At 42.3% G+C, this 18,190-nt stretch overlaps 1 protein-coding gene across 1 annotated transcript in view; it reads left to right on the top strand.

The window, feature by feature from the left end:
• DNAH3 (dynein axonemal heavy chain 3) overlaps positions 1–16,520 on the top strand; it is a 694,204-nt gene extending 677,684 nt beyond the window's left edge. The window contains exons 60-61 of the mRNA XM_085629109.1: positions 4,777–4,914; positions 15,981–16,520. Of these exons, the coding sequence (XP_085485235.1) occupies positions 4,777–4,914; positions 15,981–16,334 (492 nt within the window). The 3' untranslated portion in view covers positions 16,335–16,520. The remainder of the gene's footprint in view (positions 1–4,776; positions 4,915–15,980) is intronic.
• Positions 16,521–18,190: the final 1,670 nt, after the last annotated feature.

Here is an 18,190-nt window from a genome sequence, read left to right as displayed (position 1 = left end):
AAGTGATGCATCACTGGTTTTCCCCTGCAATGCGCCTCTTTACATAAATGGAGCCCTGAATCTTAATTTCCTCTTCCCCAGGGACTCTGGCTGGTCACCCTGGCTGTTGGGGGTGTGGGGGTTGGTTACCTGTACTGAACTGAAATTGGCCCTGGCTGCTCCTGTGTGCATTCCAAGGTTTTTATTTTCTGTTTATCATTGGTGGTGGACTTGTAGGCTATTTTTGCCTCTAATTGTCGTGCTGACTAATGTGAGTTTTTTTTGGCCTCTAATTGGCCTTTCGTCTCTTTTCTCTCGCTAGCAGCAAAAATGTTATTGCTTTGACGCCAGTGTTAGAGGCAGTTTTCGCTGCAGGTAGCTGATACTATCGCCCTGTAGTGACGTATTGTGCATACGTCGATAACAGGGCGATAGTTTTCAGCAATAGGCAGCATTATAAAAATTGCTGATAACTAACGCTAATGCTAGTTAGTGGCAATTCTTGTAAATATACCCCTAAGAGTTTCTCTCAGCATTCGTTGTCTGAATGAATCTGACAAGCATCAATCAATAACTCTAAGATATATGGCTTCTTCGTCATTAAATTAATTGAACTTACAGTGTTGATATGTGTCTAGTCTCTCCACAAATGTATCAATGGTTTCACCAACTCTCTGTCATTACTGACTGAAAATTTGTCTTTCCTAATCTACATTGGGCATTGGATTGAAAATGAGATTTAAAGTTTCTTTGATCGGACAGTATGTGATTTCTTCGCGAGTTCGTGCCATCTTCCTTCTGACTTCTTTTATACCATCACCAATAAGATTTTTGAGGTATGTGATAATCTTTATGTTATCAAGTGCATCAGTGAAATCTTTAAATGTCTGTATCCAAACAATCCACCTACCACCAATATTTTGCTTGTTGGCGGTATCAAACGGTGATGGTGGTTTCAGGAATGCAGCAGCCTTGTAGACCAGTGCAGAACTTAATGACACTGCTGGTGGATCACTGTGACTTGGTTTATGCAACTCTTCAGTGAGACTTTGCGACGTGCTAGCCTCTGGATCATCTTTAATGATATCTGGAAACTTCACTTTCTTCGCTGCCATCTAAAAATGTTCGCTATTCCGAGAGTCGCTCTCGGCTCTTTATTCTTTAAAGACCTATAAAGTTGGTCTGAGCCCCAGTCAGCAGTTTTGGTGGCTGGCCACTTCGGGTATGGACGGCTTGGTATCCAAAACCTTGAGCACGTCTTCTTGAGCCACTTCACTGAGTGCAGCGGTTCAATGAGTTTCTTTAATGGTTCCGGTAAGTCAATTATTTCTTCTTTTCTCAATATCATGGTTTATCTTTGCCATGCAGTGCTTTGGTTCGCAGCTTTCCTTTGTAAGTTTTTGATTGTCAATGACAACCTGGTTGTATTCGCCTTCAGCGTTAACACTCCGTAGAATGGATAACTTTATCTGGCATGGCAGCACGATACCTTTATGTATGACCTTACCAGCAGGTTATCGGCCAACGATGTGAAGATTCTGCAATGGTTTCATTGTCTTCAACTGCTTCACAGCATCTGGAGCTGCATTTTGACTCCACATGCATTAAGCGTTAATGAGGTACTTCGATTATGGAACACATGAGCAGTTTGCTTGGACCATGGCAAACTCTCTGGGAGAGCACCGTCGACCTTTGGGTTACCCATTCCCTATCTCGTCGCCATTTGTAGTGCCTCCCCAGCCTCGGTACCCCCCAATGACTACGCCACACACTGCTTAGTAGAACACATCTTTATTCTTTTGTGTGTAACTGCTGACTCAACATTCTAAATCAGCCTTTATTGCATTCCCCTCTAACACCTACGTCACAGCTCTACGGAGTACATCAGGAGCAAAATGGGTTCCGTCATTGCAAACTAGCAAGACGCTACACCTGCTACTCATCTTTGCCCATCCACTGATCTGGATGCCTTGTGCTTGGTGAACAAGTTGGTGATTTTGGTGCCATTGTACATTTCCAGTTGGATGGCTTAGGAAAAGATTAATTTGATCGATCTATCCATGATCTTCCTGCATCTCCACCTTTAACTTCTGCAACATATTGTTTAGTGAAGCTGCTGTTGAATGATAAACCACACTAGGTCATTCCAGATCAAGTTGCCGATGGTCAGCTGTCACTCAGCTTATTGCAATACAGAGTATTCCAAGCAAGGCACGAGGCCTGAAGGCTACTATACTGCTGGTACTATGCAGCCATTAAAGCAGCCGTCACCTAGAAGGAGCAGTGGTCACATCAGTCCTGGCATTGCTTGTAGATACTTGCACATTCACACGTGTGCTGATGCTGCTTAGCCTCAGTGCATGTGCAAATATGTACAAGCTATAGGTGGACCCAGGAGGACACTCACATGTGCAATGGGTTGGTTGTAATACTGAGGAAGATATGGTTGGTCTGTTTTTTAAGGCCAGGATCCGGCCCCTCACAAGCAACAGACAGGGATGTCAAGATGGTGCAGCTTTACATTAATGGGAGAGGACTAATATGCAAGGAGGGAACAGCCGCTAGGCAGATACCTTCCAGAAAGTTTGTTTGAAGAGATGGGATGTTGAGCGTTGAGTCTGTGTGCATGTATAAATGTCTGTGTGTGCTGCTGTTTGTATGTGATTGCACCTATACATGCATTTGTGTGTCTGGTGGCTGCCACTGTCTGGCATTCTTGGCATTGGCCTAGCTTTCGCCTTTATTCACGAATATATGACATTACAACGCAAACAATTACAACGCATGCCTTTACAACGCGGTTTTTATATCGTAACTGCCATTACATCGCATGATTTTACAACGCATGCCGTTACAACGCATTTTTCAAAACTACCATTACAATGCATACCATTACAATGCATACCATGATAACGCATACCATTACAACCCATACCCACCCTAAAACTAAAAAATCTCCATTACTTACCTTATAATGCGTTGTAATGGCATACGTTGTAATGGTATGTGTTGTAATGGCATGCATTGTAGTGAGATATATTGTAATGACATGCGATGTAAAGGCAGTTGCGTTGTAACAGCTGCATTATAAAGGTAGTGTGTTGTAATGATTGCGTTGTAATGGTTGTTTCCCTTATTCAACATACAATGCATATTCTGGGCCTTATGATGTCTCTGGCATAAGGAGAATTCTTCTTGGTATGTATTGGGCGCCCTTGGCATTTTGATGGCTTAAGTATAAAGTAAATTCCTGGGCATATTTTTGGCATTCTAGCCATTTGGTGGCCCTGGCATAAGGGGCCTTCTTGGGATATTATGGACATTCCAGGCACTATTATGGCTCAGGCATTGGGTGTCCCTCCTTGCCATACTACGACTGTATCTTACCTATCCCAGGTTTTTTGTGGGCAGTAGTGCATGTGAGTACTTAAATAAAATATATCCCTGGTATTTCGTGCACAAAACTTGTACATTTAACTAATTTGGAAATTGAGTGCTGAACCACTATCTTGTATAAACAGAAAGGGATTTAAAATGTATTTTGAAGAACAAGACAAGATTATATGGAAATGAGTTTATTTACTAAAAATTAAACATTGGTAATTGGGAAAAACTGTGTATCGACAGAAAATGTTAAACCGATGTTTGGGGAAAAAATTGTTGCTTTCCATAATATATCTAATGCTTTTGAATAATAATTTATTTCGAGGTGGGAGAAACTTCAAGCTCATCTCATGTATTTCCTCGGTGCGATATGGACATGGAAACATATGATGGTCTATATTTATCGGCTCTTCATTGTTAATGCTATCTAAGTCCAGAACCTGTAAGAGTGGTGGAACCTTCTCATCAGGGGTAGCAAGTACTATGTAAATGCAAACCCTTCCCTCTTCTATCCCTCCACGATCCTTTTCGATTCAAACAACAGAGTAAAATGTCCACCGCTCAAAATATTTTCATATTTCCCTATACCAATTCAGCACTAACCCTTTTAGGGTTCCGGAGTGGCGTACTACTCGCCGAAAACGCTCTTTGACTCCTCATCAGGGGTAGTAAGCGCTATATAAATTAATTACAAATACATTTAGGCATGTATCTCCTATCTGAACTTGTAAATTCTAAGTAGCCGGAGTGGGTGCTCTAGCATCTAAGCCTTGTCAGATCTTTAGGGATAGCTCATCAGTCTACTGACTAGGATTTTAAGATATGTGTAACTATTAGCACAATTTCTAAATTACCGAAGTAGTGAAAGTAAAAGTTGCTACATGGCTAGTTCGAGTGTTTCCTTCTACAAATCATTGCAATAAGGAACTTTAGGGCAATTGAGTAAATTAAGTGAACCAAGACTACAACTTGCAGAATGCACTAGATTTCTAAATGAGTGTCCGTGATTGGTTCATCATATGCATGATTTGTATGTGCCCATATGATAAACATGTTATCACATTCTTCGCGCCTGCAAAAGTATTCTCTCATAGGAGACAATACCAGCTTTGATCAGAAAATACAGTGATCTGCTCATACAAAAAATGTAGGAAATACCCGAGCTGATTAGCACATAAGGACAACACAATCTTTATCCTGTGAGCTTTACCTTTTGAAAGCAAGAATCTTACCTCATTGGCTGCTCACTGTCTTTCAGATAACATTCACTGGAAACAAACTGTAGTTATTTTTGTTTAAAATTATAACTTTTGAAATGTGTGGTAAGTCTATGGAATAAAAGTGTGTATACTTAGCTATTTCTGTGTTCTCTTAAAAGTAATATGTATTACTATATTATTTTTTTAAACTCAGGATTGGATCGACAACGGACCCCCGGTAGTGTTTTGGGTTTCAGGATTCTACTTTACGCAGTCGTTCTTGACAGGTGTTTCACAAAACTTTGCTAGAAAATACACCATTCCGATCGATCACATTGGATTTGAATTTGAGGTAAGATCTGTTTTTATTGCTAGGAGAATTTGTGGTAAATTTCATTAGTTTAAAAAAAAAAAAAATTAAAGGAGGGCTGAGGTCCAAAAATAGGGAATATGATATACATCTGCTAAACTATAGCCAGGGTTGGACTGATATATAGGCCAGTCCCCAAAGGGCTGACAAAACAGTGTATTGGGCGTTTTTTTTTTTTTTTGCCTGTTTGCTGGCCTATTTTAAGGCCTGTTGGCCCGGATTTTACTGTTGATTTCCCTGATATTACCACACACATTGCCTGCAATAGACACAAATGCATTATCCCATACCTTTCAAAACACCTAAACACATTGTGTTTTTACAAGTTGAAAACTGCCCCGATTTGTACACATGGACCGCTTTTTTATTTATCTGATGCTCCAATAAGGGCCGCTTTTATTTTGGTGCCCGGGCCTATTTTATATACCAGTGTGACTCTGACAATAATCAGTTACTCCAGAGGAATGACCATAAATATATGAGAAAAACAAACATCTTTGCAGTATCATGCTAGACAAAGGGCAAAACAGTGAGCAAAACGTGTCAGGGTGTCCGCAATGTACTGAGAGTTTAATATGTTACATTATAACCATGTTTTTTGTCTCAAAACGCACAGGATAAAATACATAGCAAACCATAATCTCTTTAGTTTTCTAGAGTTATACTACATAATTTTAACATTTGTTTACTTATCTTGTGTTCACCAACATAAATAATTCCGACTATCACAAGGTGGACCCAAAACTAATACTATTAAAGCCAGAATAGATGGGACTTCACAGTAGAAGAACAGTTTGCAATCCTGTCCTCTACAAACTTTACATGACCCTTATGACTTTTATTTCCAGGCTGCTGGGCTACAAGTGGGCCAATCGGGGAGGCAAACACAACAACAACAAAAGCTGATTCGATCACTTTTGTACACAATGTGTGAAACAACATAAATGAACATAGATGAGGGGAGAATTGCTTAAATGCAACAAATGCTTTGAAAGTGAAAACGAGACACAACAACATATCATCACTTTAAAATTTTCTTTAAATCTCAGTTGAAATTGGTAAAGAACATAGTAATTCATCAATGTCTTGCATAAATACTTAAAAGTAGAAATAAAGTTCTCCAGCTACCATAGAGTTCAAAGAAGCGGAAAAGTTACTCGAAGAAGGTGCTCATGAGTGTGTAGGTCAGAAGGAAAGAAAGGAATTATTCTCGTCTGATTATTTAGTCAAATACGCCAACACCTGTCAAACACCTAGATATATTGCATCAACTCCATTCTATTGCGGGTCTAGCTCTTAAATAACAATTGCCCAAATGTAGATTCTAAAATCTTTGTCCTGGCTTGGTTAAAGTAGCGTTGACGTTTCGACTCGACACAATGGCAGGGGCCACTGTATACCTCAAACGTGGGTCTTCATCAGGACTAGAGAAGGGGTGGGTAATGGAGGCACCTGGCTATGGACCTCTATCAACAGTGATAATGAACGCCCAAGGAAATGTATGCGGCTCAGAAGGGGCTCCTTATAAGAGCTGAATCCACCTGGGAATTGGGTGAATTCACTCAGTAGGTAAATCCTATTTCTTCACAAGCGCATTACTGACTGATTCCAGTGAGAACCCATCTTATCTTTGGAAAAACTGGCAGACCATTCTCCAAACAGTCCAGAAAGATAAATCAATTATCAATCTCAATGTAAAGCAACAGCTTCTCTTTTAAAGAGAAAATAAGTGCACGTTTAATTTTTCTCCCTGCACTTGTCTTGGTTAGTCTATCATTAAGCTTTCCAAGTGGACCACGTACTTCACTTGGTCACTTCCTCAACTGAATTATTTTATTCTTCTGAATCTTATATATGATCATACACCTTTAATGTTTATTTATTTAGATATTTTGTAGCATTCGAGGACATTGGCCAACTACCCTGTCAGAGCACCTTGTGACAATGTGCATTGCATTACTAAGGAAACTATGGCAGAAACCGGAAAATGTAAATAGCACATGTGCGTCACTCGTCATGTTAATTTTGGAATGTTGGATGTTTTTTAAGATGGCTTCTACATTTTGAATTGTTCTTTCTGGAGCTCACTGACATTGACGTCAGTGACCGTTTTCAAGTGTTTCTTTTCTTACTGCTGACGTTCTCACAGGTTATTCTTTATTTTACAGCTGTTTAAACTTATATCCATTCAAGGCTTGTATGCAGTCACAATTATTGCATCATTTTTTTGCATTTTTAATCTATGTAGAGACTAGTTCTAATCTAGAGGGCCAAGGCAGGAATGTTGAGGAAAGCTTCAACTTCTAGATCACCCTCAGACTGTGTTTTCCTTGGCTTCTGAGGGCATGCTCAACAGAGCTTTGGTTTGTTGCCATTGCCCATCTCTGCATGTCTCAGAATCTGACCTTCTGCTGGTCCCAGCTAGTTTGGAAGAGACCACACCTGCTCTTTCAGAATGCCCAGGGAGTATCAACCATGCATTCTATAGAGGGCCTGTATGTGGGTGTGTGATAGTTTAAGTTTGACTGTCAAAACTTAGATTTTGGGTGTTTTATCTATCCTGCTTAAGGTCAGTCCTCTTGCTTTAGTATTTCACCTACGGTTCAAACTTTGGAGCGAATCTTTGGTATTTTCAGCCTACAGGGTGTGGTTTCACTTATGCCCAATTTGCAGCCACTTTAGTGACGTTTTGAGACTTGTTCCTCAGTGGAGTCTGTTATACAAATTTTAACCATTACGAGATAACTTGGAACACGAGTTTCAAATATTCCTGTCTCGCAGGAACTTTATGATGATATGAGACGTTTCTTTACTAAGAAAATAAAGAATGTTATATGGACGTACAATAAAAGCTGAAGCAGTGACCGCCCTAAAGAATATAAACTGATGGTCTCAGGAATAAAGGCACATACCTTTGTTAAAAAAATATTAACTTAATTTTCGTTTACACGGACTCAGCAATTTTTACACCAAAATAACTGGCTTAGAAAACTGTGGGACAGATTTACAATAACTGGTGCATCCCTTCAGATCAGCAGGGATGCGGCAGTTATGTTGTGTGACGTTAGGAACACCTTACCCCACCATGGATGCCCCGCATTTACAATGCGGCACACTGTGGCACAAGGAGAGACAGATGTGTGACACATCTGTCAGCGTATAGATGACGCAGTGCTGGACTCGTGTCTCAAGAGCGACGCAACTCCAGCACTGTTCAGGGGCATCCTATACTTGCAATGCTGCGTCACTCCTTACGCGTGCTACAAGCAGGCTTAAGGTTTCGATGCAGCATGGACGTAAAAGTGACTAAGTGAAATCTTGTAGATTTCACTGCGTCACTTTTACGGGGCTTCCTGCGACGGAACGCCCACCATGCATACATTATACCTGACGCAGGAATAATGTAGAGCAGGGCTTTACAACGTGACACATCTCACTGGATGCATCACGGTGTAAATCAGTCGCATAGTGGCGCATTGTTTACACCGCCGCTGCGTCACAAAAGTGACGCAACGGCGGCGTAAAAGTGTCACAAGGGGCTTGTAAATCTGCCCCTGTGTGTTCTGTGTGCATCTGTTTGAGTAGAGTATTGTAGAAAAAGTTTGGAGTATCCCAGCACTGTGCATCCCCTTCTCTTTGACATTTGATTACGCCTTTAGTTTTGGATACCAAGACCCTTGTTTAGTAGGAATGTTGCGAGATCTAATGGGATATGTTTGCGCACACAAGCATGCTCTTCCCCTTTGACTTAGCAAGGTTTAAGGGTGCAAGTGGGTTGCTAGACAACAAGGATGCTTGCCACCCAGCATCCAGTTTGAGAAGGCACCCACAATGCATGGCAAGCAGGTCATTCAACTCAGTAGACTGATCTCCTGTGGGAAGCATTTGTGTTTTGCAAAGCATTTCAGCAACCTGGATGGGCAATTTCTCTTATGATGTGGATCAGAACTGCTCTCTGACCCTGGGTGCATGCTCATCTGTGTTTCAGCCTGTGCTGCTTTGGAGCATGACCCTAGTCTGTCCATTTGACTTTAGTGTACGAGAGGGTGATATGATTCAGTAAGGCAGTAATACCAGCTCCAAGGTTTGGAGAGCATAGTTTGACTCCTTAAATGGCTAAAAGAGACCATTCTACAGAACCAGGAAGTGGGAGGGTAGTGAAGAATCTGCGATTAGATTGAGTATGCACCATAGAGAGAATTACCAGGGATAAGTAGCTTGTTCATCTGAGGCATACTTCTAAACAAAGATTCCTTACCTTAGAATACACGCCAAGCATTACCCTCCCAAGGCAAAGGGTCTGTTGAGTGGGCACACACCAAAATATCTTGCAGAACTAAGTAGGTGAAGTATCCATCTTGCAGGACCTGGTTGTCAACGCAGTAGTGCTTTGTGAACATATGCATTGGCGCCCATGTCGTTGTCTGGCAGATGTGAATGCCAGGCACTTCTCATGCCAATGCAGTGGTAGCAGCTATAGCTCGGGTGGAATGGGTTGTCAAACCTTCAAGCAGATGCGTCATGGCCAGTTTATAGCAGATCTTATGCAAAAGACTATCAACTTTACACAGGTGCTCTTTGCACTGCCTTCCCTTTCGTTGCTGCAGAAAAACTCACAAAACATTGATCATCTCCTCGGTGGTCTTTGGTGCAAATTCTGCAACCCAGTCTCTACTAGCATTCTTTGCTATCTCTCTCTCCCCGAAATAGGAGGAGAGGCTGTATTGGTTGCACCCCAAAACGGCTGTAAGTTTTTCCAATGATCCCACCAAGGATTATTCCAATAGACAGTTGTAGGCAGGAGTGCCTTCTGGCCCCTCCCTAACCAATAGGGTAAAAGTTTTCAGGGGTAGCCCCACTCACTTTTGCAATAGTTTCTGCATGTATGCCCCACTACAAACAATCACAGAATGCCCCTCACTCATTAAATCCAAGTTAGAGAAACCCTACTGCACTTTCTCAGAGCCTGCATGTCCACCCAGAGGTGTGGTCAGGATAATGCTCATACTCTTCTCTGTGATTACTCCAAACCATTTCTGGTGGCAGCTTTCATACCACTTGGTTTGGTGCCTGCCTGTCTGAAAGGACAAAAGAAATGGGCCTGTTCAGGTATCATCTTACATCTACATGTAGCAGTGGAGTAAACTAAGTTCCTTGGCACAGCCCAACTGGTCTTCATGCCAAGGGAACAAAAACACCTCTCCACACAAAGGCCATTGTCCCTGTTCTGGCAGCAGTTTTCGCACCTTGGCAGGGCTATTCACCAGCTATTTGACAGTTGGAGACCTAATGCAAATTATCCTTCTGGAGCTACAGGGAGGGAAAAGGTAACTTTTCCAAAGACCTTTTTCCTTAATATTTATCAAAACTCGGACTTCAGCATTAAGTTGGGTTTTTAATAGGTATTAGGAATAGTGGTTTAATCATTTTTCTAGCTGGTCTCTAGTCTGGGATAGCAGAATTCATATTTAATATTGCTTTCAAGTGTTTGCTACAGTGAAAACAGCGTTTGGGTGCTAGTGACTGTCAGGACATGTTAACTTTAAATTTCTATGTTCCCCATGTTTAGACTCTGTGGCTTAGTTAGCTGTGGACAGAGTCTATAAACCAACATCATCAGTCCACAAAAAATGGGGGACCACACAAAAAGAGGTGCTTTCTCGCAGTCCCCTTGATGCAAGGTAGCGCAAAGTAGCGCAAAGCGTTATTTTCACTACTTTAATGCTACTTTCCATTGCAAAAAAGGTTTGCGCCAGAAAGTAAATAGTTTATCAAAACTTGTTGCTTATTTGCTTCACTTTTCACCACTTTGCACTGCACAAAGTCTTGATGAATCTGCTCCTATTTACAACATTGCTCTGGAGAGTTCTAATAAAAGTAGAAAACATAAGCACTGAGTGTGGCAACACATCTTTCTATTATCTAAAGTGACAAAGTGAGCTCAATTAATGTACACTATTGCAGTTTCTCTTTAAGTCACGCACTTTACTTCATGTCTGGCTGCCTTGTGTGTCCAAGCAAAGGTAAATACCGAACCCTCCTCATTCCCTTTGAACACTCACAATATGAATGATCTCCTTCCTGGACAAACTTTTCAGAACAGCATATGTCCAATACCCAACTTGTATGCCTTCCTGAATAGTGGGAGTCAAGCCAGATACTGGTTTAAGGCACTTAATTCTGGAAATAGTTGTTTCATTGAGAAAAATGTGAAATCCCCATCCTCTCTCCTGCATCTTTCCGAAACCATCCAAGCTCTCAAGTAAACATCATTGCATCACTGGCAGTGCTCTTCTACTCCCATCCCCATGCTTCTGATGTGTTCTTTTCACCTCTGGACAGCAAATAGAGGGCTCATCTAAAAAAAACACACTGGTACATATTTACAAGAATTTAACGCCAACAGAACATCACTTTTTCTGACGTTCTGGTGGTGCTAAGTACTTCACCTTATTTACAAGGTGGCGTTAAGCCACTTAATGTGGCTTAACGCCACCTTGTAAATAATGCCCCTATTCACACAGCACTTAGCGTGAAAGGGGAGTGCAGTGGGTGTTGCAGTGGGCATTCCGCTGCAACACACATTGCTTTTTGACGCTGCCCCATATTTACAAGGTATAGGGCAGCGCCAAAAATATTGCCAGGGAATACCTGGTCTTAAGCAGATGATACGAGAAGAAGTGTTTAATTTCTTCTCGTATTTTGCTCTTTCCATGTGTGCTGTATTCTGCAGCACACATAGAAACAGCAAATCTCCTGTAAAGATTATTTATGTCCAGGAAGGTGTCCCTTCCTGCACATAAACAATCACCCCTACAGCGCAGGCACCCTTGCCACATGGCGCAAGGGTGTCTGTGCTGGCGCTAGGCAGCTTCTTTAGTGCCACCACTAGGGAAAATGCAGGGGTGTGCCGCTTTCTTGTAAATACAGCGCATCCCTGTGTTTTGAAACTGATGGACCACCAGTTTCTAGTAAATATGCCCCACTGTGTCCAGAACTCAGACTGTTCCCCAATCTGGCCATGCGCCACAAAAAAATGAAAAGCTGCCTTTTCAAGGCTTTCCAATATCTCCTCAAAGCATATGGGACTTTACAAGGGTGCAGGGCCCAAAGACTTCAAAATGACCAGAGTGGCTAACATGGAAGGAACACACCGCCAAAAAGGCGATGCTCAGCCTCCTCTGAGGAAAGACATTCTTGCCTACCCTTAGCTCCCTCAAAATCCAGCACTCAACTAAACACTTAAATAAGTAAATAATAAATTGGTTTCCCAAAAGGAGCACAATAGCCATGTGGTGTGGGAAATGTTTAGAAGTCCTTAAAAGCGTTAAATACCTTGTAACAGGGCATACACCCACAGGTACACACAACGCTTCAAGAAGCAGACACATCAAAATGAGAGTAGTCAAGAAGCCCTGCTCTGAGTCTCAGGTATATGCAGAGCCATGACAGAAAACTAACCACAGGGGTAGATATCCTAAATTTTCAAACAATGCTGCTCAGCAACAAAGGTTGCTGCACTGTGTTGCGTTAAGGGGATTCGAGCAGATATCTACTAAGATATGGCACTGTTTCTCTCTTCCCCTGCGCTGGTGCACTTTTGGCTGCCTTATACCAATGCACACACCCTTTCTCCTTAGTGCATAGATGTGTTTGTGTGATTTTAAGCATTGTTTTGTACTGGAAGGTAGCCTTCCAGTACAAGATTTTATGCTTGGATATAGTTTAACACTTTTCCCTCTCTGAATGAGTGCTGTATAATGCAGCTCACATACAAAGTTGGAAAGGTTTTGAGAAAAGCAATCTTCTCTTAAACTTTAAACCTGCCTCGAACGGGCATTAATGTTTTAGAACAAAGTCATGTCTACCTCTTACTTAAAGAATTTTGATCCGCACTCAAATGCAAAACACAAGTCCATCCGATTTGTATGTTTTTATATTGTCCTTTATTTTCATATTCTTTCTTCCTAGTAGCCTTCCTAGTAGCCAACGCGTTTCGTCCTTCTTGAGGACTTCTTCAGGGCTCAGCAGGTGATTCTCATGTGAATATTTGATCGTTTCTTATTCTCGTGGTTTCTACCTCGTTTTTCTTTCTTTATCATTGTTCAGTAGTTTCTGGTCATATGAATTCAGGTAGGTGCATGTCTTATGTGTAGAAAAACGTATCTTTTAATAGCTTTAGGTCATCGCTATTTCAGGCGTCGTGAATGCGGTCTCGAGAGAGCTGTCACTCTGTCGTCATTTTGCACTTGCCGACGCCTGAAATAGCGATGACCTAAAGCTATTAAAAGATACGTTTTTCTACACATAAGACATGCACCTACCTGAATTCATATGACCAGAAACTACTGAACAATGATAAAGAAAGAAAAACGAGGTAGAAACCACGAGAATAAGAAACGATCAAATATTCACATGAGAATCACCTGCTGAGCCCTGAAGAAGTCCTCAAGAAGGACGAAACGCGTTGGCTACTAGGAAGGCTACTAGGAAGAAAGAATATGAAAATAAAGGACAATATAAAAACATACAAATTGGATGGACTTGTGTTTTGCATTTGAGTGCGGATCAAAATTCTTTAAGTAAACTGTATTTAGTGAAAGTTTTCTTCCACTTTTTTGGGAAGCGAAGGGGTCTTGCTTCTCTGATCCTTGCACCATACAATTACTAACATTCCCGTGATAGGGATAAGTGCTGTAATTAAATCCTAGACCTCTTTTGTAAATCTTTTCATGTCTACTTCTATTTAGTATATATGGCTTTGCATTATAATCCAAGGGTGATGGCATGGACCAATGCATGGAATGCCCCTTTGATGCAAAGGCTACTTTCTAACGCGAAACAGGATTTGCAGTGGAAAGTAAATCCCAAAATGTCACTTTTGTTGTGCAAACATTATGGAAAATGTTAGTAAATCGCCCCCAAGAGTTTTTGAGTGTGCCCTTTCTTTACCTTCTGCAGAACACTGAAATCACAAAGAGTGTATTAATAGTGTGTGAAGTAGAGAAAAATCTTTTCAAATCCATCATACTCGATTGCATAGAGGTGAACAAGCTATTTTCTTTTCAAATCTTTTTATTAAAGGATTTAAACCTTGTACCAGAGTGTAAAACATATGACAGGCGTTTCAGTGATGTAAATTGTGTACTAGGTACAATATGGGTATAGTATAGGAGAAATATGACTAGGAGCAGAGCTGTATCCTTCCAGAGGGGCAATAGCAGTGGTAATATGAAAGAAAGAGCAAGTCAGGAAGAACAGAAAGGGAAAAGGGGAAGGAACTGAGAAGGGGGGAGGAAGGAGGGGTTGGGCTATCTCAGGTTGGGCCTGTCAAGGCCTCTTATGGGGCGTTAGGGGGTGTGTATCGGGCTTTCTGTACTATCAGGCTGGGTGTTTCCTCGAGAAGTTTCAGCTCCACAAACTAGGGAAAGGTGGAGGGCCCGGAGCCGCGGAGGGGTGAATCAGGTGTATTCCAGTTTGGAGAAGTGGTCAATCAGTGGCTGCCAGACACGCGTGAATTTGGGTTCTGTGTGAGTCAGCCGACATGATAGAAGTTCCTTCACCATGGCGGGTAAACCATAGAGCGATAGATGGTGCTGAAAATATCTTCCAGTGGAGGACAAGTAATTATTTGGCTGCACCGAGCATATGTGAGATAAGGTGCCAATCAAAGTGGGTCATAGCAGTAAGCATTGGGGGCAGCATGCCCAATATGACCACAGTGTGTGTGTTCGTTATGGGAAAACCAATAGTGTCTTTGACATGGCTCAGAACTTCCTTACAATATAGGGTCAGTAGCGGGCAGGACCACCAGATATGAATGAAATCACCAGTCACAGATTGGCAGCGCCAACAGGAAGGGGAGGATGCGGGTAACATCTTTTGCAAGTGCAGGGGAGTGTAGTACCATCTTGTCATTAGTTTGTAAGCAGTTTCACGCTGGGATATGCTTCTGTATATTTTGGGAATGTTGCACCATAGCTGTCCCCATTGTTTTCGAGAGATTTCCTCTGAAATGTCAGCATGCCATTGTGTTTGGTATAAGTGAAGTTGGGTCTGGTGGAATGTTGCAGCACCTGGTATGTGTGAGAGATCAAGCCACTCGTGACATCCAAAGAGCATACCAGTGACTCAAAGAGGTAAGTGGCCGAGTTGTCCCTTGTGTATTCAGTGGTGTGAGCAGCCAGTGTCGGAGTTGATAGTATTGCAATCTAGACTCGTCTGATAAACAAAAGCTTTGTTTGCATTGGTCAAAGGTTTTGAACGCATCTCCCTCAAAGAGGTCCTGGATCGTGCAGCATTCACCCACTCTTTATGCTGCAAAAGATTGCGGTTGCAGAGCAGGGGGGATCAAGGTTGCATGCCAAAGGAGTGTTGGGGGAAGGAAAGGAGGTGAGGCCCCTCGGTATTGCGGTCTTGTCCCAGATGTCCAGGACCGTTTTCGTTGGAATGGCTATATAGAAGCTATGAGGTCGGGCATGCCTCGGGAGCCAAGCCAAGTCCCAAAGCGGTCTGCAGGCCACCGCTCGGTCCATGTGGAACCAGTGCTTTTCACTTTCGCGGACAACTTATTCCAAGATAGATCATTGGTGTGACGCCCAATAGTACTCCAAGAGGTTGTGGCACTCCAGGCTCCCCCGGTCTCTAGGTAGAATGAGGAGTTGGTTTTTGAATCTCGGGCGCTTCCCACCCTAGATAAAGGCGGTAATATCACGTTGGAGGTGCAGTATAACGGCCTGTGGTATGGGGGTTGGCAGCGTTTGGAATTAATACAGGATTCTCTGCAGATTAGATATTTTGACTGCATTAAGGTGGCCAAGCAAAGAGATTGAGAGCGACTTCCAGGTACATAAGTCTTCTAATACTGCTTTCCTACTCTCCAGCCAGTTGGCCTAGGTCCATAGTGACAAAGAAGGAGTTAGGTTCAAGCTGAGACAGCGGAGCGAGTGTGAAGCCCATTGGAAGGGGGTGAGCAACTGTAGTTCTGGTATATAACGAGCTGTTTTCATGAGCACCATAGACTAACCACATCTGCCTATCCATTGCAGGTGACAAAGCATGAAAACAACATTGATGAAGCACCAGCAGACGGAGCATACATCAAGGGACTGTTCTTAGAAGGTGCTCGTTGGGACAGGCAAACCATGGAGATTGGGGAGTCTCTTCCAAAAATCCTGTATGATCCCATCCCCATTATTTGGCTGAAACCAGGAGAAAGTGCCAAATTTCTGCACCAGAACATTTATGTTTGCCCAGTTTACAAGACTAGCGCGAGAAGGGGGACTCTTTCAACGACAGGGCATTCAACTAACTTTGTCCTCTCCATCGAAATTCCTTCACACAAACCTCAGAAGCACTGGATTAATCGAGGTGTTGCAGCTCTGTGCCAGCTGGATGACTGAATGGATATATGTTCACAACAGAAATTATGTAAATTAAATACCAATTATTGCCAAATGCACCTGACCACTTTATTTACGTACAATGTTATGAATGTCACATTTTTTTATATGAATTGTGTAAATAACTTAATTTCTCTGCCACCAATATTGTGGTGTTGCAATTTAATAAATATGTTCTATTCACTGAGCTCACATAATCTCCATCAATCTCCAACAAAAAATATCCATGCGATTTTTATTCATTTCAATCCAAGTCTTAAAATGGAAATGTTTGAAATTGGGTTCCTGTTTGACTGGGGTGTGAACCCTGTTCAAGCGTTAACCTCAACCCTAGTCAGGGTAAGGCACCAGCAAACCCCAATTTAACTTGTGCTAAGCCTCTGATAGCTTAACTTGAAGCCAAAGTGTAAAGTATTTGAGCAACACTTCAAACAGTAAAACAGTGAAAACACTACACGAAAACATCCCACACCAGGTTTAGAAAAATAGAGTATATTTTAATAAATAAAACTACCAAAATGACAAAAATCCAATCAGGGAAACCGGTGATATTGAATTTCAAAGTTTTAGGTTAAAATAGTGCCAAAAAGCACAAAGCATCAACAAAAGATATATGGTCGCGCCAGACCAGGACAAAGTCACATGTTCAGGCCCATCCAGATGGAGCACGGGCTGGCTACAGGGACCAGGTTAGGCCTGCTTAACAAAGTACCTTAAATGCTGGTTGTGGAGCATTGTATGGATCCGGGACAAAGAAGTGTTGCACAGCGGAAGCAATGTGTTGGTTCCGATATACGGTTAGGCTGCGGTGCAAGGTTCTGTTGCCTCATCGTCAGGAATCCCGTTGATGGGGGCTTATGATGTGAAGTTCGGGCATTGAGGATGCAGAGCGCGGTCAAGGCGATATGTTGTTTCCAATGAGCTGTGTGGCTGCGATGCGGAGGCCGGCGTTGTCTTCAAGCTGCCTTCGACAAGAGATGCAAGGACCTTGATTAGATATGCGCCGCAACATTGGTGATGAGTTGGTTCTGAAGATGCGAGGGTAATGCAAACGTTCTACGCCAGGCCCAATACATACAACAGCAATGTTGAGTCGGTTCTGCTTGAGGATGCTCCACTCAGCTTAGGAGATGCGTCGGTTTGTAGAGGTGGACCTCAGCAAGGTCTACCAGTGCTAGGGATTCGCCCTTCTCTGCACAAAAGTCCTCAGACCAGAAAATAGAAGTTGTTACAGAAGCTGAAATAGTAAAAAGATATTTTATTAACCTCATGAGGTGGAACTACATTCACACAACACCCTTCGGTAGTGTATAAAGTAGCACAAGGAGTAGAAGAACCATGGGTCTTTTATACCCACACAGGAGCTCAAAAGAAGGCAGTACAAGCACACATAGGAGAGTTACATACATAAATGGTCATGCAAAGAATGCACAGTCAACAGTAAAGGAAGAGCCAGCAGTTGCTGACTTTGGTAAAAACAACCTGACAGTTACAGGCTAGAGCAGGTGCATGGGCAGCTAAAGACTCTTCTGCACATGTGCAGAGTAGCGGAGGCTAAGTATAGACAGTTCTTTGAGCAAAGCACAGGGGTAAGCATCAGTGAAGAATGAAAAAGCACATGGTTGACAAAATGGCTGCCGGAAACAAGATGGCTTCAGCTAAATGCTAGCAGCGATCTCTGCCACATTTCCACAGACGACCCTTTTAGCGTTAGCTGAAGACATCTATAATCTAGAAGAGTCTAGGTATACATCATGTATGTCGATGCTCATCATTTCATCAATCTCTTTATCTGGTACATGCTGGGCATTCATTTGCCTAACATCATGTCTGGTAGGTGTACAAGTGGTGATACA

The sequence above is a fragment of the Triturus cristatus genome, chromosome 10 (assembly GCF_964204655.1).
Source record: "Triturus cristatus chromosome 10, aTriCri1.1, whole genome shotgun sequence".
NCBI lineage: Eukaryota > Metazoa > Chordata > Amphibia > Caudata > Salamandridae > Triturus > Triturus cristatus.
The sequence above is the reverse complement of the archived record's forward strand: the minus strand, read 5'-3'. Positions and strand labels throughout refer to the sequence as shown.